At 42.6% G+C, this 22,392-nt stretch overlaps 1 protein-coding gene across 7 annotated transcripts in view; it reads left to right on the top strand.

The window, feature by feature from the left end:
- SASH1 (SAM and SH3 domain containing 1) overlaps positions 1 to 21,770 on the top strand; it is a 332,874-nt gene extending 311,104 nt beyond the window's left edge. For all 7 annotated transcript variants that reach the window (XM_072718853.1, XM_072718848.1, XM_072718846.1 and 4 more), the window contains 5 exons: positions 409 to 559; positions 5,562 to 5,675; positions 14,673 to 15,787; positions 17,134 to 17,265; positions 18,396 to 21,770. In XM_072718853.1, coding sequence (XP_072574954.1) covers positions 409 to 559; positions 5,562 to 5,675; positions 14,673 to 15,787; positions 17,134 to 17,265; positions 18,396 to 18,659 — 1,776 coding nt within the window. In that variant the 3' untranslated portion in view covers positions 18,660 to 21,770. The remainder of the gene's footprint in view (positions 1 to 408; positions 560 to 5,561; positions 5,676 to 14,672; positions 15,788 to 17,133; positions 17,266 to 18,395) is intronic.
- The last annotated feature ends 622 nt before the right edge of the window (positions 21,771 to 22,392 follow it).

Raw genomic sequence — 22,392 nt, 5'->3', positions numbered from 1 at the left:
GGCTGCAGCCGTACCTTCTGTTTCCTCCTTGCAAAACCCTCTTGCTCCTGAAGAAGTCACAGGGCTTTGAGTTGGGATTTCAGTAGCTCTGTAAAGGAAGAAAAGTGACTCCACTGTGTGCTGTGTGGCCTTAAAGGCGTCAGTCAGAGCAAAGGCACAGTTCAAATGCAAGCCAGTGGAGTCCACCTCAGCCTGCAAGGTCCATCTTCTTAACCCATGATTAATGAAATGCCCTGCCTTCCTGCTAAGCTGTTCAACTGGGAGGTGCAGAACAGATTACAAATGATAGTTACCAATCTTGCAATTAGCAGGAAAGGGACTGTGGAGAGAGTTCAGAAGTTTGAGGCTGGGTGTTGGTCGTGGATCACGTAGCAGAGCTTGCTGACTCACTTGTGTCCTCCCTCCCAGGAGCACATGCCCACTTTCCTGTTCAATGGATATGAAGATCTGGACACCTTTAAGCTCCTGGAGGAGGAAGACTTGGATGAGTTAAATATCAGGGACCCAGAACACAGGGCCGTTCTCTTGACAGCAGTGGAGCTGTTACAGGAATACGACAGTAAGTTCCTCCCAGCACACAAGTGTGCCTTGTTAGATCAGCCACAAGCTTGGGTCCCTAGAGTCACTCCTTTGGTCCCACTCCATCAAAAGCCAGGATCCGTTTGTTCTGTACTCTGTCAAATGGCACAAAGGTATGAATTGCCAACATAGCCCTTTTGGTTGATGCTGGAGAGCAAAAGAAAACACTACTGGTTCCTTTCCTGGTGTGTTTCTAGGTAACATTTGAGGAAAACGCTGCCCTCAGGGATTGAGAAACGAATTACAGTTTTCTTAGCACAGTAGACGGCACCTTTGGCAGTGCTGAGATGTACAGCTTGGCAGGTCATCAGGAGACCTGGGCATAGATGAAGCTGATGCCCTGGAAGTGCCCTGCCAGCCATGGGCTAATCACTTCTCAGAGCACACTGGAGTAGTTTTCTTATTGAATGGGAGGGTTCATGAATACTTGACATTCATCAGTTTCCACTGAAACAGCAGGAAATACCTGAAGTGAATACAGCGAGCAGAGAATTCCATATTGCTCGTTTTCAGCCGAGGCGAGAGCTCATTTTTATAGTCCACGGGCAGAGTTCAGTAGGCTCGCAGCTTTTATGGAGTCTATTTGAATACACTGTATCCTTTGCTCCATTAACCTAGTCTTATCTTGCTCTTTATTCTTCAATCTGACATCAAAAATACCCCTGAAATTATTCATCACGAGGGGAGTATCCTTTCTAGTTATTGAATTCAAATGCATTTTCTTTCAAGCGCCCTGCTTCCCTAGCTAATAGCATTTCTGTTGCTAAAAGACAACCAAAACCATGGTTAATGGTGGGGAAAAAAAAAAAATATATATATATATATATATTACTGAATGGGTCAGGCCCACGAGACATGGAAGCAAGTGAGTCGGTACAGTTAAGTTCACTTCTGCTTAATCAGTCCTCCCTCTAAATTAACTGATAAACATAGAGGACCACACAACATCCAATAGATATCTGAACCCTAGATAAATACACTGCCTCCAGGGATAGATTTGAAGAGAATTGTGCTTCGTAGTCACTACTACTTTATAACCGCGTCTCTTTGGTATAGGAGCTGTCTCTTGGGAAGTGGACGTGCGGCCAGGTTGTGTAGAGAGAGCCACCTGGCCCAGTGCCTGGTGTGGCCAGCCAGCTATATGAATATCAATTAACATTCAATCATCTACTCTCCTGAACCACATCTGCTCTATAAAATAGCTCATTTGCTCTTCCTTAGCCACTAGGAACAGCTGGTTTATAAACCCTATCTGTTATGTTTCCTGTCGCATTCAGAACATAGGAGTGAGGGTAAACCCTGAGTGTAAGGATGGATCTGTGCTTAGTGTCTTTCCTGCCACACTGGCTCAAATTCATTGTCCCTCCAGGGATCACATCCTGAGGTTTGTACCAGGGGAGATTTTATAGGAGGGAATCTGCCTATCATCATGCATACTTAGAAGTATAAAGAGGGCTCTTTGCTACTTTATTTTTTTTTTTAAGATTTTATTTATTTATTCATGAGACACACAGAGAGAGAGAGAGAGAGACAGAGACATAGGCAGAGGGAGAAGCAGGCTCCATGCAGGGAGCCCGATGTGGGACTCAATCCCGGGACTCCAGGATCACACCCTGGGCCAAAGGCAGGCCCCAAACCGCTGAGCCACCCAGGTGTCCCTCTTTGTTTTTTTATAAATACCATTTGAACTCCGTGCTGTGCCACTGCTTAGAATATCCCTAATGCATGAAGTAGCACTTCCCCTTATTGGTTCTTTTTTTTTTTTAAGATTTTTTTAAAATTTTTATTTATTTATGATACTCACAGAGAGAGAGAGAGAGAGAGAGAGGCAGAGACACAGGCAGAGGGAGAAGCAGGCTCCATGCACCAGGAGTCCGACGTGGGATTCGATCCCGGGTCTCCAGGATCGCGCCCTGAGCCAAAGGCAGGCGCTAAGTCGCTGCGCCACCCAGGGATCCCCCCTTTATTGGTTCTAAAACAAAGGCTTGAGGGGCTCTGGGGTGCTCATGAGTGCCAACGGTCTGGGTCCAGGCCTATCCTAGGATTATAAGACTTTACATTCAGTGCAGTTAAATTGTGTTTAAGAAGTATTCTAAGTAACTGATAACCTAAAGGAACACTGTAGATTTCTGTCAAACTAAATTTCTATGTACAAGACAGATCCAGAGATCTACTGATCTAGCTCTGCCACCCACAAGAGCAAGAAGCATGTACATCTCCAGCACTGCTTGGCAGTCAGACCTACCAGTTCCGCTCATTGCACAGCCATGCGTGGGAAATGCAGGCCTTCGTAACAGGGTTCCATTTGGAAAAGACTCTAATTATCTAATAGTACTTCCCTACACTGACACCAAAACCACTGTGCTAGGCCTGCCACGGAAAAGCTCTTTTTAAATAATTAAGAATTTTAATCCACAATTATTTCTCACAGAAAAGTACAGAGGAAAAACAAATCCACATATCCACCTCTTAAATCCAACTAAAAGTCAACATTTTGGCATATTTGCTTCGGTTCTTTTTTAAAAACATACAGGGAACTGTAACCAGCTCCCTGAAAGGCCTACTATCCAAGTTTTCCTTTCCGAGGTAACTGCTCTCCAGAAGGTGGTGTGTGTCCTAGTGCACAAGCACCTTTTCATGATGGACTATCTCCATGTCTTAGCAGGTTCTTCTCTCCCCCCCCCCCCCCCCCACAGCCACTCCATGAGTATGTGAGATAGGGGGAGGGCTTAACCCAGAACCCCTTCAGGCCTGAGGTCAGGTCGTGCCCAAACGGGTTTACAGCCCCCAAACCCTGTCCTCCACGCTTGAGTATGAGAATTTTCATGGTCTTAGCTCACCTTCTTTGTTATCCTTTGTATCTTGGCATTCATGCTAGTATAAGTGGGGGGAGAGGATATGGCTTTGAATCTACAGAACATCTAAGAGGTCTCCCTAATGAAGGAAGGCAAATTACTTGGTAAATATTGGCTTTCAGTGTTAGTTGGAGTCCTGCTAAGTAGCTATTGAATGGATCTTTGAGGAAGAAAGTGACTGTGTAGCCCTTTGACATGTGTCATGATTACATCATCTGAACTGGTTTTCAGGCAATATGAGGGGGTGATCCCTTCACTCACCATAACTTCAGGCACCCCGACTGTGTCTGCTGAGGTTGGCATCCCTGAAGACACAGACACAGTCTGCATGTTCATACAGTGAGAGGGACAAGTGCACTCTTTCATTCCCATTGGTCAGCACTTTAGAGTCTGTTTTGGCTGAAGCGGTACACTGAACTGTCTCGCCAAGGACAAACTACACTGATTCCTCTCCTGGGTTGTAATTGATAGCTCAAAGCCCTCATTTTATACGTATCATTTTCCTAAATAACATACTAGATGAGGACAAAGGCCACTTCAAATCCACAGACTCTTCCACATAATGAGGACATCACTCTAGAATGTTCTACTTTCGGGGGGGGGGGGGGGGGAGGGTGATGGTTTTGCTGTTGTGCTTCCAATTAATTTTTCATTAATCATTTAAAAAATAGCACTTCTTAATGTGGGGTTCTACTTTAAGGACTTACTCTGCCATGATGAGTGTCCTAAACTGCTTTCTATGTGAGAAATGCAAACAGGAAATGGTGAGTGGGCAGTAGGGATGGGATGGCTAGTGTGTTGCAGGATGGTGCTCGTCTGCCTTCCTACAATTTATTTTTTAATGACCTGAGAAAGGGCATCAGATTTATTTTTTTTTCTTTATGTATGTGATGGTGGGGAGGGACAGTGAAAACAAAAGAAAGCCATTTATGCAGAAAATGTTTTCTTGGTTTCTGTTTTATGTGACCCAAGTACTTTCTCTGAATAATAATACAATAACCTCACTCCCAGGTAAGATGAATGTGCAGGTGACATGGCTGGGTGATGAAGGTTCCCCTGCCCCTTACTTCCCATGTGATTGCCTTTAGGGACTTTCCCTGGACAGAAAACACCACATCCTTCTCTTTAAGAGGGTTTTTAAAATGAGGACATCTAACTTACAGTAACCCTCCTGAAAGAGTATTCAAGTTAGAGACTTCCTGAACTTTCCTGGTCTTACCTTTGTGTCCAGTAAATAGAAATGCTGACCCCAAACAAAGGGAGAGGCAGAAAGGAAATCAAACCTTTTAACACATTCCAAATAACAAAAACAGAAGGATTTAATGAGTGTCCCCCATCAGGTTAAGGCTTTATTTTTTTTTCATTTTTTTTAAAGATTTTATTTATTTATTCATGAGAGACACAGAGAGAGAGAGGCAGAGACACAGGCAGAGGGAGAAGCAGGCTCTATGCAGGGAGCCTGACATGGGACTTGATCCCAGGTCTCCAGGATCAGGCCCTGGGCTAAAGGCAGTGCTAAACCGCTGAGCCACCCGGGCTGCCCAGATTAGGGCTTTATGCCCCCATTTGCTAGCCTTACTCCTATTGAGAGAATATGAAAACCAGCACTTGTCACCGAGACCTCAGAATGCCCCTAAATTAGTAATAAAATTTAATATTTCATTTACCACTTACTTTATGTTGGCTTCCAAATTTAGAAAGCTGGTGACACATAACTTGGGAGACAACTCTTAGAGTAACCTGCTTGTGAAAGGAGCATCTTCACTCTTGGTTTTCATTCTGTGGTACAATCTCCCAGAAAGGACCATGACTGCTAACACAATGCTCTGAATTTTCCCTCTTCCTGATTGGCCTTGATGCCAGAGTCCTCCTCTGGGTATCTTAAAACACATGACCTGCAGCTACATACTCTCCCTCTAAATTTATTATCATAATAATACTTTATAGGAAAATGATCTGATCTCCTCTGTTCATTTTTATTTTGCTCACTTTAAAATAGTTTGCTCTCTTGAAGAAATTCAAGGCTTAAAAACATATGATTGATAGCAGGATAAAATCAGGGTCTGATTGATTCTGAACCTCTGCTTTTCCTTCCCTGATTCCATGCTATGTGTTTACCTTCTCTAGGTAACAGTGACCAGTCAGGATCCCAGGAGAAACTTCTTGTTGACAGCCAGGGCCTGAGTGGATGCTCTCCACGAGACTCAGGATGCTATGAAAGCAGTGAGAACCTGGAACACGGTAATGTCCACACAGATTATTATGAATGTGCCTTAATATTCAAGCCATTTGGGTCATTTATGACTATCTTTCTTCCTTAGCCCGAGCCACGCTTTTGGAAATACTGCAATAGGAAGGAAGAATTTTTTCAGGATTACTGGTACTTAAGATTCGTAAAAAGACTAAATATCTCTCAAGAAGCTAGGCAATGGAGTTTTTTGAGAAACGAGCATAATGGTCTTCTTATTCTTCCATCCCAGTTCACACATAAATGGAAAGTTTAAGACACTTGTGTGTCAGAGAAAGGATCCTCAACTTCGCGTTATCTGGAAGCTCTTAGTGCCTTAGCCCCTGTGTGGATCATGAAAAGAACCAGAGGGTTTAGAACGAGATAGTCCTGGTTCTGGGGGTTTGAACAGAGATTTTACAAGCCCAAGACTTTGGTCAAATGACTTCACACCTCTGAGCCCCCTCACCACTGAAATAGTAAATGAGCATCTTTCTTACAGATTGTTCTAAGAGTTAAACAAAGTAAGGATATATTAATACCTAGGCTTTTTTAAACACGGACTACAAATTGTTCAGTGTTTGGACATGCCCAGTGAAGCAAACTGTCTTGTCCTCCTGTGGATCACGGTTGCATCACTCCTCTGATGAACAGATAGATTTGGCAGTGGTATGTCACAGATGACAGTGCAAAAACACCTAAATCCATACCGCAATACAGCAAAAAGACTGACTTTATCCAAAAGTCTTTGCTTCATTTCTGTGGAAGCTAAATCTCTGAATAAGTATAGGCTATATGATTAAATCTTAAAATACTACATTTTTGTCTTTAAAAAAAAAAATCTCAAATTTCAGACCAGCTAGACATAACTACCATACATCTAATATGGTACTTCCTTCTCCCACAGAGAGCATTACGGGGGCTCATTGTTATGTCCCCACACTTCACCTACCCATGGCCTACTTCCTGGAAATTATTAGAGAATATGTTTTTGCCCTTAACTGGAGCACTGAGCACCAGCCATACCCACTGCAAATGACAAACTCAATCTCAATCAGTAGTTTACTTATAATATATTCTTCATAATTATACACACATAGATGTTCAACAGACAGATTTTGGAACAAACAGCATCAGCCATAAACTTTATTTTGAAAACAAGCATAACAGTATACTAGCAAGGTATAACATTGCCAAAGTCCACAACTCAAATCAAAAAGCACTTCAAAAGCAAGAGGTTTTCAAAATAGGTATGACTTTTTTTTTTTTTTTTTTTCATCTTTTCTGCCTGGTCCACTTAACAGTTAAGAACATGGTATCTCCCCACCCCACCCCACCCCCTTTGTTAAAGCTGTTCTAGTTCTCACTAGGAAAGTATTTTCATTGAAGGTAGAGATAAATGTGAGGTGCATTTAAAGGAGCCAGTGCTTGTTCTGCAACTGTTAAGCCCTGGTCTGTGGAGTTGGCAGCCAGTCTCAGGGGGGTTCCCAGGGCCTTGGTGCTGGGAGGGATGGTGGCCACGGTGGGCCGGGGAGGGGGGGTGGGGGGTAGCAACATGTCTGGGCTTTGCCTTGAGCCATCTCAACACTAGCTTTGATCTTTTTGTAAATGAAGCTTCATTAAAAAGGATACACCTGATTTGAAAAGTATGGTTTTATGAAAAAGGATGATTCTGTTACCATTATGAACTTGGCAATCATCTTTTCCTTTCTGATCTCTTCTTCTCCTAGCACATAGTCTGCAGTGTCTGCTCCTCCTGACTGCCATGTGAGGCAAATAAATTGCATCCAAAATACCTGCAGCTGTAAAACCTAAATTGTGTGTCTCCTATGTCCTTTTCTTTTCACAGTAAAAACCCGCATTTGAGTTTTGGGAGCTATTAGGTCCTTAAGGAAAACAATTTACCAGGTCAGCCATCCATCAGGGTCACAAAGGCAGCAGTATCTTAAACGCTCTGCGCCATGGCCTGAGTGCAGAGCAATTACTGAGGCAGAGGGTGATCTGAAGGCCACGTGTCTTATTTCCTCCCTGTCCTCACAGGGAGGCCCTCAGTAGGAAATTTCAGGAAGCTTACTTGTCTCACACAGGCATCTGACATTAAATGGGGTCAGGTGCATTCCATTTTACCATTGGTGGGTCTGATGTCCTCTTGCCCCAGACTCCTTTTATAGCAAGAAACGTAACTACTGTTAAAGACCGTTGTAAAGGATCCCCTAAAGTCCTGTCGAACACATGAAGACCATCATGAAAAATGCCCAGGGTTGATAGTTGCTATTTAATCCTATCAAGTAGCCCATCTGTTAAAATATTGAGCACCTACCGAAGCAAAGCTTTTTAAACTGCAGATTGCAGTTCATTAGTGGACTGTAAAATCAGTTTAGAAGGTCACAGAGAGTAGTTTTATAAAATAGAAAATACCAGGGTGCATTCCAAAGGTAAGATTGGTATTGTTACTTGTAATCTTTGTTTCATTATGTCTCTGTGTGTACTGGATGAATGTATAATGTGTTTCTTACTGTAGGTCATAATTTAAAAAAATAGTTTGAGAGCCATTATGAGCTCAAAACCAGGACTGGACTGGGGTTCTCCCAGTGAGTGGGCAGGGTGTGGACTTTACGGAGGTACTCACTGTCAGGTACTCACCTATACCTGCCTGACCTTGACAGCAGTCACCTCCACTTGTGCCCCCTAGGCACTTTGCTCACCTCCCCTAATCCCAATTCTGATGAGCATTTTGGGGACTTCAAAATTTGATCCATGAACTCTGCCAAAATGTTTTATCAATTTGGGAAGATAGTGGTTCTCCCTAAATCCTAGTGTTACAGCAGCCTGTGTTAAGATGGCACTGAAAACTCACCTAGGGGACTTCTGGAAGGTGGCAGAGTAGGAGGATCCTAAGCTTACCTTGTCCCATGGACACAACTAGGTAACAGCCACATCAATGCATCCAACCCAGAATACAACCCAACAATGGGCAAAACAGACTTTCCAGTTGAGTGGAGACATGGTCAGGAACCAAACTCCTGGTGAAACCAACCACAAACAGGAGGAACTCCATAAGCACCAGAGAATGGAGAACAGACCCCACACCAGGCACCCTAGACATGGGGGGGGTGGGGTGGCTACAATGAGAAGATGAGTCTCCACCATCTGGCTTTGAAAACCAGTGGGTCTTAGCTTTGTGAGTTTTTAATAGCCAGCTGGACTTAACTCCAGGTACTTTAAAAATCAGTGGCCCAGCTCCAGGAGAGCTGAGGGTGACAGGAAATAGTCCTGGCCCTGAAAGAGTTAGCATAACAAACAACCTTGCTGAGATATGGCATAGAAGCAGCAGTCTGAAAAGCACCTGGGGTATGCATGCAGGAGATTTACTTAATAATCTCAGAATTGGTGCTGGAGAGACCAGGATCTTTAGGAGACTTCTCCAAGAACAAAAGAGCTGGCTGGTGCCATTGCCTCCACCCCCACCTGGTCTACCTGCAGGAAACAGAGTGAAGACTCTCCACCTACCTTGCTAACACCATGCACCCTGCCCCCAGGTTCTCCTGTGAACTTGCTCCATCCAGACCACCTCAGTTGGCAGGACTCCCTCCAAAGCAGAGCTTGCCAGGTCTCATCCTATAAGCAGCCTTGGCAGGGATTGTTGCCTCTGAAAAATGATTCGTGCCCCACAGAGAGGGGAAGATAACCACACACCCCACTATACTCAGTCCCAGCAGCCAAACCTTATAAATACCAGTGCAGAGTGAGTGCCCTACCAATCAATGCATCTGCAGTCCTGGCAGGCATCTGGCCTGACTACCAGCCCTGCCCACCAACAAAAACTTCTCAGAACAACGCAAGGAGAACACTGTAGTTGAGTATGACTGCAGCTCTTGCAAATGGGCAGAGAGTAGGCATCTGATGTGACTGCTACCACCACCCAACTGCAAGCCCATGACTACCCAAACTGATCTCTTAGCATAGGGACCAAACCCAGCCCACCACAGGCAAAGTAGACACAACCAACTGGACTGAAGGCAAATGAGGCTCAGCCACAACAGTAGGGTACACTCAGTTCACATAGAAGACACCCTTGAAGCTTCTGGTTGAGGTGAATTAGGGACATTGTGCTATAGGGCACCACAGGACCTCTCCTTCATAAGGTTACATAAGGAGACATAACTGACTTTCCTAATAAGTACAAACAAATGCAGTGTTAGACAAAATAAGGAGATAGAAGGATATGTCCCAAATGAAAGAACAGGACAAAACCACAGCCAAAGAGCTGAATGAAACAGATAAGTAATATGCCTGAAGAATTAAAAATAATGGTCATAAAGATACTGGATTCGAGAAGAGTAGAAGATCCCAGATCTTCAACAAAGATGGAAAATATGAAAAAGAACCAATCGGAGATGAACTCAATCATTGAAACTTTAAGTAACTAGAAGGAATCAGTAGTAGATTAGAGGAAGCAAAGAATGGATCAGTGAGCTGGAAGACAGAGTATTGGTAAGTAACCAAGCTGAACATCAAAAAGACAAAAGAAAAAGAATAGGTTAAGGGAACTCAGTGACATAATCAAGTAATAACTTCACATTATAGGGATCCCAGGAAGAGAAAATGGGGCAGAAAATTGATTTTAAGAAATAATAGCTGAAAACTTCCCAAATCTAGGGAAAGAAACAGACATCTGCCTCCAGGAGGCAGAGAGAGCGCTCAACAAAATCAATACAAAGAGGTCCACACAGAGATACATAATAATTGGCAAAAAGTGCTAACAAAGAGAATCTTTAAAGCCGCAAGAGAGAACAGTTACATATAAGGAAAACCCCATAAGGCTATATCAGCTGAGTTTTCGCCAGAAACATTGCAGGGGCCAGAGGGAATGGCATGATATATTCAAAATGCTGAAACAACAACAACAAAAAATTGCAACCAAGAATGCCCTACCCAGCATGGCTATTATTCAGAATAGGAGGAGAGCTAAAGTGTTTCTCAGACAAACAAGGTAAGTTAATCACCACTTAACCAGCCTTACAAGAAACACTAAAGGGAATTAAGTAGAAAGAAGATGCTATAATCAGGAATAAGAAAATTATGAAAGGAAAACATTTCACAGGTAAATACAAATATAAAAGTAGAAGATCAATCATTTACAAAACCAGTACAGAGGTTAAAGCACAAAAGCAGTACAGTCAATTGTATCTGTAAAAATCAGTCAAGCAATGCATAAAATAAGATGTAAAGTATGACATCATATACATAAAACATGGGGTTTAGGGGTGGAAGGAGTAAAAATTTAGTGCTTTTAGAAAGGTTTCAAATTTAAGTGACCATCAAATTAATATAAACTGCTAGGTGCATAGGATGTTCCATATCAAATTAATGGTAACCACAGATCAAAACCTATAACAGATATGTAAAAATGAAGGGAAAAGAATTACGGCATATCAAGAGAGTAAGAGAAGAAAGGAACAAAGAACTAAGACAACTATAAAATAAGGAACAAAATGGCAATAAGTACATACTTATCAGTAATTAATTTGAATGTAAATGGACTCAAAGCTCCAGTCAAAAGATGTGGCATGACTGAATATATAAAAAAGCAAGACCCACCTATATGCGGCCTACAAGAGACTTGCTTCAGACCTACCTAAAGACACAGAGTGAAAATGAAGGAATAGAAAAACACTTACCATGTTAATGAATGTGAAAAAGAAAGCTGAGGTAGCAATATTTATATTGGAACAAACTGACTTTCACACAAACAGTGTAACAAGAGACAAAGCAGTACTCTCTATAAAGAGAACAATCCAGTAAGAGTATATAACAATTGTAAATATTTATGCACCCATCATGGGAGAACCTGCATATATAAAGCAATATTAACAGATATAAAGGAAGACATTGGCAGGAATACAGTAATAGGGGGCTTGAACCCATGGATAGATCGTCCAGACAGAAAATCAGCAAAGGAACAGTGGCTTTGAATAACACAATGGGTCAGTTGGACCTAATAGATATATTCAGAACATTCCACCCAAAAACAGAATACACATTCAGGTGCACATGGAACATTCCAGAATAGATCACATGTTAGGCCACAAAGCAAGTCTCAACAAAGTCAAAAAGACTGGAACAATATCAGGTATCTTTTCCAACCACAAAGGTATGAGACTAGAAATTAACCACAAGAAAAAGTCTGGAAAGAATATGAATACATGGAAGCTAAGTAACAAGCTATGAAACAATGAATAGGTCAATGAAGAAATCAAAGAGCAAATCGGCAAATACATTGAGACAAATGAAAATGAAAATACAATGGTCCAGAATCTTTGGGATGCAGCAAAAGCTGTTCTAAGAGGGCAGTTTATAGCAATACAGGCCTACCTCAGAAAGCAAGAAAGATCTCAAACAACCTAACCTTACATCTAAGGGAGCTAGATAAAAAAAGAAAGCCCAAAGCCAGTAGAGGAAGCAAAGATAGAACAGAAATAAAAGAAAGATTAAAAAAAAAAAAAAAAAAGGAACAGATGAAATCAGGAGCTGGTTCTTTTAAAAGATCAAGAAAATTGGTAAACTATTAGCCAGACTCATCAGAAAGAGAGGATGCATATCAGAAATGGAGGCGAAAGAACAGCTGACACCACAGAAATACAAAGGATAAGAGAATATTATGATAAATTATATGCCAAGAAATTAGACAACCTAGAAGAAATGGGTAAGTTCCTACAAACCTAACCTTTCCAAGACTGAATCAGGAAGAAATAGAAAATTTGAACAGACCATTTACTAGCAATGAAATCGGAAGTCATCTTGCTCAGCACTATACGACCAACAATGCCATTGATTCAGTAATAAAAATATACTCAACCAGGGGTGCCTGGGTGGCTCAGTCAGTTAAGCCTCTGACTCTTGATTTTGGCTCAGGTCATCATTTCCAGAGTTGTGAGACCCAGCCCCGAGTGTGGAGCCTGCTTAAGAATCTCTCTTCCTCTTCCTCCCTGACTTGAGTGTGTGTGCTCTTAAAAAAAATCTAAAATAGAATAAAAATAAATTTTAAAAAAAACTCAACCAGAAAAGGTCCAGGACCCAGTGGCTTCACAGGTGAATTCTACCAAACATTTAGAGAAGAGTACCATATGATCCAGTAATTTCACCACTTAGGTATTTACACAAAGAAAATGAAAACACTAATTTGAAAAGATAGATATATTCCTATGTTTATTACAGTATTACTTATAATAGTGAAGATATAGAATAACCCATGTCCACTAATAGGTGGATAAAGAAGATGTGCTATATAGGCACAACACACAATCTTACTCAGACATTAAAAAAATAAAAAGAACAAAATCTTGTCATTTGCAACAACATGAATGGACCTAAAGGGTATAATGCTGAGATAAATCAGAGAAGACAAATACCATAGGATTTCACTCTTACGTGGAGTATAAGAAACAAAATGAACAAAGGGAGACAAATACAGAGGACAAAGGGGAGGTGGGTGAAGGGATGGATGGGAAAAAATGGGATTAAGAGTACACCGATGAGCGCTGAGAAACGTACAGAATCATTGAATCACTGTATTATACACCTGAAACTAATAGAACACTGTGCATGAACTGTTTGAAAAGAAAACACACCACCTGGAGTGCTGAATGCAGCGACTCCTGAGCTCCAGGAAACATCTGAGTCCTCCCATAAGTCCTGAAGGTTTTTCTTTCCTGTTAATAAGCTTTTTGCATCCAAACATGTTCAGGAATTTCATTCTCCAAACTGTTTTTGGATTGGTAAGGATTTCACAGATAACAGTGACAGATGTAAAGCTCAAAAGCATCCAGATGTACCTGCTGAAGAACTACAGAAGCTGGCAAACCATTCTTTACCTGCAAGGTGAATTCAGGGATCTTTCCAATATAAGCAGAATGGGGAAGTGTAATCTCTACATACAGTTTCTATTAACAGTTAAAGGGAAGGGAAGAAAGCCTTTAGTTACAAGATAGTGGTCTTTCAGAGTACAGCCAGCCAGTTCTTTGTACCTTCCAAACCTGATGTGGGTTTTACATTTTTATGTTGTTCTGTTGGCCTGGAATACTAGGGTCATCTGAGGTACTATTCTCCTTAGGCATTTCAGCCCATCATAAAAGAACACATCAAATGTGGGATTAACCAAAATATAGCAAAGGACAGTTAATTATGGGGTGTGTGTGTGTGTGTTAAAAAGTACTGATGAAGACTAAGCATTTAGCACACAGGCCCTGACCACAGGGTAAATTCTCAGCAAAGCTTATCAAGCAATACTAGCAGTTGATCTCAAACACCATCAAATTAATAGATGATGTCTGGTTAATAAGTTCAGTGATAGCTGACGATTGATTTTAATCAGAGCTGGCACCTCCCTGGAAATTAGAACCATATCAGTATTTTATAGATCGTCTCCGTCAAAATACTCCCATTAGCTTGTTTACTTACTTGAGCCAAGGTTGGTTGACTGTTTCAAGGATGCATCTACTTCACACACACCAACGAACCAGTGACAGGGGGAGCTTAGGGGACCGTGTGCTTGGTGAGTTCTGTGGTCACCAGCGAGCCTTAGGGAGCACGGGTGGAATTCAGTATGCCGGCCCCTAACAACACTGACCTTGGGAAACTGTCCTCCCAAAACCAAAATCCCACTGTATGGTTTCTGAACCGGGTACCAGTGATCCAGACTCTTCTATACTGACTGCAGCTGGGAACAGACGTTAGGCCTAGACTTACCTTCCTGCCTGACACAGCCTATTTCTTTCTCTCATGACAATTAATTTCAGTCTCTACGAGTCCATTAATAAGTCTGGAAACTCTAAAAATAAAAATGGGACCCGAATAATCCTGTACCACCCAACATCATAAATGGGGATTTTTCTGTTCTTAGTACCATTCAACTGCGGGACATAGGAGTGGGGAGATTTCAATTATGTCAGCACATCTTTACAGGAGTTTGATTTCTTAAAATGATTGTAAAATACGTCCTTGTCTCACAGGCAAGACTCGGAAGACGGGCCTTCTCTCGGTCAAGTCGCCAGCGGAGTCCAGCTTGAAGTCCTTCACCAGGAGCCAGCGGGGCAGCTACCCGACCCTGCCTTTAACGAAGTCGGCAGATGCCCTGAAGCAGGGGGACGAGGGCAGGCTGGGCAGCGGTCCTCCCGCCCACGCCTCTAAGTGCTGTGACCAGCCGTGTGTGACTGGTTCCAACAAAAACCGAAGAAGCCTCCCTGTTTCCATCTGTCGGAGCTGTGAGACCCTGGAGGACCCCCAGCCTGTGGAAGCATGGCCCCGATCCCACTCCCTGGACGGCCTTCAAGGAGAGCCTGCCGCTGAGAAGGACGTGCCTGGCAAGGTGACACCACCTTCCCCTCAGACTGTACCACAAGTGCCACAAAAGACAACCCCCTCCGTCGCAAAGGCTCAAAGCCCCAAACGAGATCCTGCTGTTGACAATGCACTGCTACTGACCCAAAGCAAGAGATTCCCTGAACCTCAGAAGACAGCTACTAAGAAACCGGAGGGCCCCATAGCGGCCCCTGCCAGGGGCACATCACCTCCTCCGTGCCTGCCCAGAAGCTACGATGCTCAGCCTCCCGGGGTGAAACACGGTTTAACAAGGACGCCTCTGGAGGGTCACAGGAAGGGACTCGATTGCGAAGGCCCGCATCACCCCCTGGGCACCAAAGAAGGCCCAGATGCTGAGCAGCGGGGCCCCGAGGCCAGAGCACAGGCGAAACCGCCCGCACAGCCTCCGCCCGTGCCCGCCAAGAAGAGCCGAGAGCGCCTGGCCAACGGACTCCACCCCGGCCCCGCCGGCGCCGACGCGCCCAGCCTGCCGGCTAAGAAGGGCAGCCCCGGTGACTGGCCCTCCCCTCCTCAGGCTTCTAGTTGCCCCTCAGGACAGGAGCCCGGCAGCCCGCCCAGCGCCAGACCCCCGCCCTGGCTGTCCGAGCTCCCGGAGAGCACGAGCCTCCAGGAGCACGGCGTCAAGCTGGGCCCGGCTCTGAGCAGGAAGATCTCCTGCGCCCGGGGCCTAGACCTGGAGATGCTCACCGAAAACAAGCTACGAGCCGAGGGCATCGACCTCACCGAGGAGCCGTATTCGGATAAGGTACCGAGGGCGTTGCAGGCCCCTGCTTTTTGTAGGTCAGGCAGCCGCGTGAGAAGAGGCCCCCGGGGCCTGGCCTGGCGGCGGGAGGCCTAGAAGCCTGAGCATGGCCTCTGCTGCCCGGCGCCGGCATGAACGGGAGCCGAGTCCAGAGAAAACACAAATGCAGCCTTGGACTTTTCCATTCTTGTCTCTATTTTTCCCCTCCTCTTTGGCTTACTTTTAATTTTTGGTAGCCGTATTTTGCAGGGAGAACAATCAGGGAGTACTAGAACTGGTTCCAGAAAAGGCCGGCTCAGTGGGCAGACCTGAGGTGCAGTTTCCATGTCTCACTGAACGCTTATGTGTGTAGATGTCAACAAATCCCCATTTCCTGTTTGTTTGGGTTCTTTTAAAAGATTTTATTTATACGTGAGAGACAGAGAGAGAGAGGCAGAGATATAGGCAGAGGGAGAAGCAGGCTCCACGCAGGGAGCCCGACATGGGACTCGATCCTGGGACTCCTGGAACACACCGTGGGCCAAAGGCAGGCACTAAACCACTTAGCCACCCAGGCGTCCCCTCATTTCCTGTTTGTAAAACAGGATTAATAATAACCTGCATAACTACCTTCCTTAGGTATTATTAGGAGCAAATAAATGTGAAAATACTTTGAAAACTGTAGAACCCTTTTCAAACGTAATTATATCATAATTGTATGAGTAACAGGGGGAATGATTATATGAGCTATCCCACTGTACCAAAGACACTGAGAAAACTCATTTAAGCTCATATAATGAAAACTCCTTGCTTACTGGGGGGAAAAAGATCTAGAAGTGTGTATTTTGTTATAATGCATTCCTGGGAGTCCCTGTTACAAAATTCTTTTGACCCTCCACCTCCTTCTCCTCCTCCTTGATATTGAGTGAAATAACCCTTTAGAATGGAAAGCAGTGAGAACTGCACTCTACAATAAACGGTGGCCTCGGGCCTGGCAGGATAAGACAGAGCGCAAACAGCAGACTACCTGTAGAGCACGAGTTTGCTCTTCTCCCCTGCGTTTAGGAGATGGTCTTCAGAACCACTGTGCAAAATGATCTGGTGAAGTGAGGGGAGGTCGCTGGCTCACATATACAACTGTGTTCTGCTTTACTTACATTTCAAAACCTTTTCCTAGAGCTCATCAGTACCTGAAAGATTAAAACATCAACATATTCTCTCCAAAACATCCATCTTGACTATAAATATATTAATTTCAAATGAAAACTTTTGGTGATACTTCCCAGTAGCTGCCTGTGTCTTATCCTACCTGTGGTTGCTGTTCTTAGAGATAGAATTCCTTGATGCCACATTTCTCTTGTCCCCTGCAGCACGGCCGCTGTGGGATTCCCGAAGCCCTGGTGCAGAGATATGCAGAAGACTTAGATCAGCCCGAGAGGGACGTCGCCACCAACATGGACCAGATCCGCGTGAAGCTGCTTCGGAAGCAGCACCGCATGGCGGTGAGCAGCTGGCACCTAGGGTCTCCCCTTGCTCAGCTTCTGAAATCCATGTAGTTCTAGCACTTATGATGAGGATACTGGCAACCGCTAAGTACCCGGGGTTTGTTTCAGCTATCAGGAAACACTAGAGGGAAAGTAATATTCAGCCTACAGAGTCTTAAAAATACAGTTTTGGCAAGAAAAAAAATTAAAATTATCCATAATCCTAGCACTGGAAAGAAGTTAAAAAAAAATCTGGTCATTTCACTGCACCTACAATAATATAGTTTTGAAACCTGTTTTCAGTTATCAGATCATGGCTCTGTTACCAAACATTCTTTTATATTATCAATAGGTCAGAATGCTCTGGTAAATGTGCCCTTACTTAGCCAGTCCTATTTTTGAAACACTTAAGTTTTTCACCAACTTATTATTTCAAAAAAGTTTAGTAAAGAACTCCCCTGTTAACATATAATAAAACTTTGTAGACTCCCAAGGTTAATTTCTGAGTATATATATTCCTTTAGGACAGTTTGCTTACAAAAGCCTGCACAAAATCTCAAGGATTTGCACCCTCATTGGTAAACCATCTTCCTGAAAGATAAGCATTTGGTCTTCTCAGAAGTCAAGTGTAAATGTCCATTTCCCTGCCCTAGCCATCACTTGGTATTATTGTATTTTAATTTCTTTAGAACTACATTGATGAAGTATTTTATTTTCTGGTTAACGTAGATTCAAAGTACAATGGAAAATCTGTTTTATAAAAACTACTCACTGAGTATCTTTACTTCCTACACTACTGCACAGGCCTGCCTCTTTAATCACCTAGGGATTTCCTTAGCATGTCACCACACAAGACAAAAGAGCAGGTTATAGAAATACTTCCAGTTTGGAGACTTGAACACATAATTAGGGTTAGATCTAATTCCAAGTACTTTCTAGAACCTGAAAAACTTCCTTGAAGATGTGTCTCACCTTTGAGAAGCTGAGAAAGAATTCTAGATGCTACTCTTGGTCTTTGACATCTCATGGCATTGGCACTTCCTAATAGCCTGGCAATGTAGTATTTAAGTAGCATTCCTATTAGGAGTATAAGAAACCCTCCAGGAGCCTGTGTCAAGTCTTTAAAATTGCTTTCTTTATTTATCCAGATCCCAAGTGGTGGACTCACAGAAATCTGTAGAAAGCCCCTCTCTCCTGGATGCGTTTCGTCTGTGTCGGATTGGCTGGTTTCCATTGGTCTGCCCATGTACACCAGCGCCCTCACTGAAGCTGGGTTCAGCACACTGGGCCAAGTGCCTTCTCTGTCCCACACTTGCCTTCAGGAGGCCGGCATTACAGAGGAGAGACACATAAGCAAGCTCGTGTCTGCAGCCAGACTCTTCAAACTGCCCCCAGGCCCTGAGGCCATGTAGCCAGGCCCATAATGGAGCTCCCTGGACAAGAGCCACCCTTTCACTGTGCTTATGCTAATGCAAATCCTCCTCCTCGGGACATGCAGACCAGATCCTGAAGAAAGGCCTAGTGTATGGCCACACAGAGCACGAAACCTTGGCATAGGACTGATGACCCTCTCTTCTCCAGAAAGGCCCCCTCGAGGAAATTGGTGTGGTTCTCTTTGACCCCCAAAGAAAAGACAAGCACTTATTTTTATTTTCAGAACACAAAAGAACCAGGATGCCAACTTGCCACATATGCTGTGCCTCCAGTCCCGTCTTGGTGTGCTGGGAGAGGGCTGGGAGCAGAGGGAGGGGCAGCCTGTTTCGTTCCTGATAACGCCCTTGCCCTTCCATCTGTCACCCTGCAGGATACCTGAGGGCCAGACGGGCTTTATCTAGGCCAAAGTAACAGACTCGGGAGTTATTGTACACTATTGACCATGCCTGTTTGTTCTAAAGTAAGAAAATCTGGCTGCACTAGGAAAAAAGAAAAAAAAAAAAAAAGGCCTGTTCTCCTTTAAGTAAACAAGAGACATTTTAATAATTGCTTTCTAGCAATCAGCTTTTATTTGCCTTAATATAAGCTTTGAAGCAGTTATCTTAGTGTTCACTACCCTGTAACCATAGTTTCCAATCTTCAGCTTAGACTGCCATCTAACATATGTGAGATGTTTTCAGCAAGAAAAAAAAAATTGGGCTTTTCTAATTGCCTCATTCTAACATGGCTTATTTTATAGAGGTGTTTATCAGGCACAAACTTCATGTTGGCTTTCAGTTTTTACACTAACTATAAATCCAGTAAAAAGCTATCTGAAATTCACAGAGATCAGGTGTGTATGTGGGTGTGCATGCATGTGCGTGAGTGTGTGTGTATAGTAACTACCTTCATTTTAATCAGTTTAGTTTTGTTTACCATGTCGGTCATCGTGCTGCAGTATTGACTTGGATCCTGACCATGTCCATCCCAAAATTCAGTCATCAGTTAACAGGTCACCTTTGCAAAGTCACTGTAAGGTTGAATATTTCAGAAAGATCTTTTTAAAAGGGAAGTGATTTATAAGATGTTAAAAGGGTTTTCTTTTTTCACTTTTATAATTAAGTTTTCCTTCCTTTCATATTGAGATAATTCTTTAAATTTGGATAAAAGTTCATTTTGGAGCTAGATAAACTACATTAGCCATGTATTAATAAGCATTTGCATATTTTCAGTTGTTTTCCAACTGACTGTAGCATTTCCCATCCTCTTTTAGTCTGGGGTCTAATTTTTCTAGCACACAAATTTAGAAAACTAAATTAAGGTTTCTGTTGCTTACTAAGTGAATTTTCTTTACATTCTTAATCATCAGAACTATTTTAAGCACTGAATGTGATCACTTACAATAGAAACACTTTGAACACAAAGCCTTCATCAAAAGCTCTTAAACACTCATTAAAATGATTTCCCTCAGTGCAGGATGGGGGGTGGATAATTTTATTCATTACAAAGCCATCTTCAGCATTTGCTCTATGTACTTGGATCCATGTTTCTGAGGGAAAAGATATGCTCAGGTGATCTATTTTTTCATGCTTTGGTACACGTTTTAAAAATAGGCTTCTTCAACAATATTCACCTTCTAGAAGATGCCATGTGAAGAAGTTGTGGAAATGCAGAAAAAGGTAAAGCTGCCAATTTTCTACTGAAATCTCTAAAATAGCCCATTTTTTACCATCTTGGGTTGTGCACACAGCCCACATGGAATGTAGTGGCTGCAGGTCTCTCCTGTGACCACGCCGCTGAAACATATCTCTCATGCTGAGGTGGACGTGGGTGCGAGGCCACACACTCCTCCTGCTGCCCAGTGCCTTGGCATGACATTCTGCGATCCTGCTCATAGTTTAAGCTGACCACACACAAGCCACACAGTAGATAATAAAGGAGGAGGAGAAATCTTATGTGTAATTCCCAGTGTTCATTTATTTTCAGTGTAAGATTTTCTTTTCCATAAAAGTGGTGCCAGAAAAGGGAAAACTTTGGAGTTTTTGAGAATGCCAAATCATATTTTTGTCACTCTTCTTTGGAAGTCATTGCCTCTGCAGAGAAAAATCAAATTCAGGGACCATGAGTGATTTTCAGTGGGAAGATCCTCCTAATCTGAAAGGTCTTGAGGTTTTTACTTTATTGTGTTTTTTTAAAAAATATATTTTTTTTCTTGTTAGTATTTGTTTGGTCTTCTTTTGCTTTAAACTTTAATTTGATCCTAGAAAAGCCTGAATGTTTGTGTGTGACATTTGACTAAGGTGGTTTAGGGGCCACCTGTCAGAAAGGCAGGTGTTAGGCATCAACAATACCCAGGTTTAATCAGTTGCACTTGATACAGAATGTGGAGGAAGGGTGAAAGGTGTTGTCTTTGGAAAGCACAAAAGAAACCTAGAAAGGCAGTTTGGCTCAGGTAGCTACACATCGGTTGTGTGTAATTTTTACTTTAAAGCTGTCTAGAAGGAAATGCAGCCAGCCCCAACCACTATTTACATTCCCAGATAACCAAGAAGCAGATACATTTTCATGGCCTTCCCTTCACAGCCCTTTTCTCTGTCCCGATCCCCGGTGTGGGTGAAATTGGAAATTACTAGTCTATGGCAAACCAGTTCCTGACATAGCAAAATTTGCTTTCATAACTGCAGCAAAAGAAATCAGTTCACCAAGTCAATGCTGCACGTGTGTACTGTATTATTTTCAGAAAATCTAGTAGTCTGAGTCCGAATTATCTTGATTTTAAATTGATAGAGAAAACAAACTGTCAAGCAAGTTATATAACAACTAACAACATTGCACTTTCTGTATATGAAATCAATATTTAAATAACTTATTTTTCTCCATTGCTGTTCTTAAACATTGTAAGTAGCTGTAATATACCAGTCCCAATATGTCCTTGCGATTGCTTCAGCCCAGGAAAGCTGTGTATTGTTTTAAAAATTGTAAAAATTATTGTGATGATTCACTTAGCAAAGAGAAAGGTGGACAGAAGGGTTTTCCTATGTATCAAAACTTGTCTATAATTATGTCATCTATGTACCTAGAAAAAAAATAAATTTCTTCAGTTGACTATGCCTTTTTGTTGTTCCTTGGTATGAACAGAGTAGAAAGGAAACGTAATTTACAAAGTGTATACACACAGTTGTATTTAGTTACTTTTGCCACATCACCAAAACGGACATACACTCGTTCTCTTTGCCAGTTTGGTTCCCCCCCTCCCCCAGATATTGCATAATCAGATCCTGTAACCACAGCATCTTAGACCAGAAGGAACTTCAGAAGTCATCTGTAGCCTAAGCCCATCATTTTCAAATGAAGTGGCTTGAGTTCACGTCGGTGGTTGACTCGCCTAGTATTAATACAGTTAAATGATAACAAAACCCAAACCTTTCATTGAGACACACACACACAAAAATCTAGGTTGGGATATTATAGGAATTGATTGACCTGACAATTTTTCAATATTGGTGTACCCACAATTGATATAAAAACATGCTTTTTTAATTAGGAGGGACTGTGTAATAAAAATTTTGATTAGGTAATACCCATACTTGAGATTAAAAAAAAAAAAAATCACCCTCTCCCTTCCTCCCAGCCACCTATTCTGGTCATTGCCAATCTTTTTAGAACTGCTCCATATATTTACAAATATAACTGCTTATGTATTTTTCCATACAAGAATGATGACCTGTTCTT

The sequence above is a fragment of the Vulpes vulpes genome, chromosome 1 (assembly GCF_048418805.1).
Source record: "Vulpes vulpes isolate BD-2025 chromosome 1, VulVul3, whole genome shotgun sequence".
NCBI classification, from domain to species: Eukaryota; Metazoa; Chordata; class Mammalia; order Carnivora; family Canidae; genus Vulpes; species Vulpes vulpes.
This window is presented reverse-complemented; position numbering and strand designations above follow the sequence as displayed.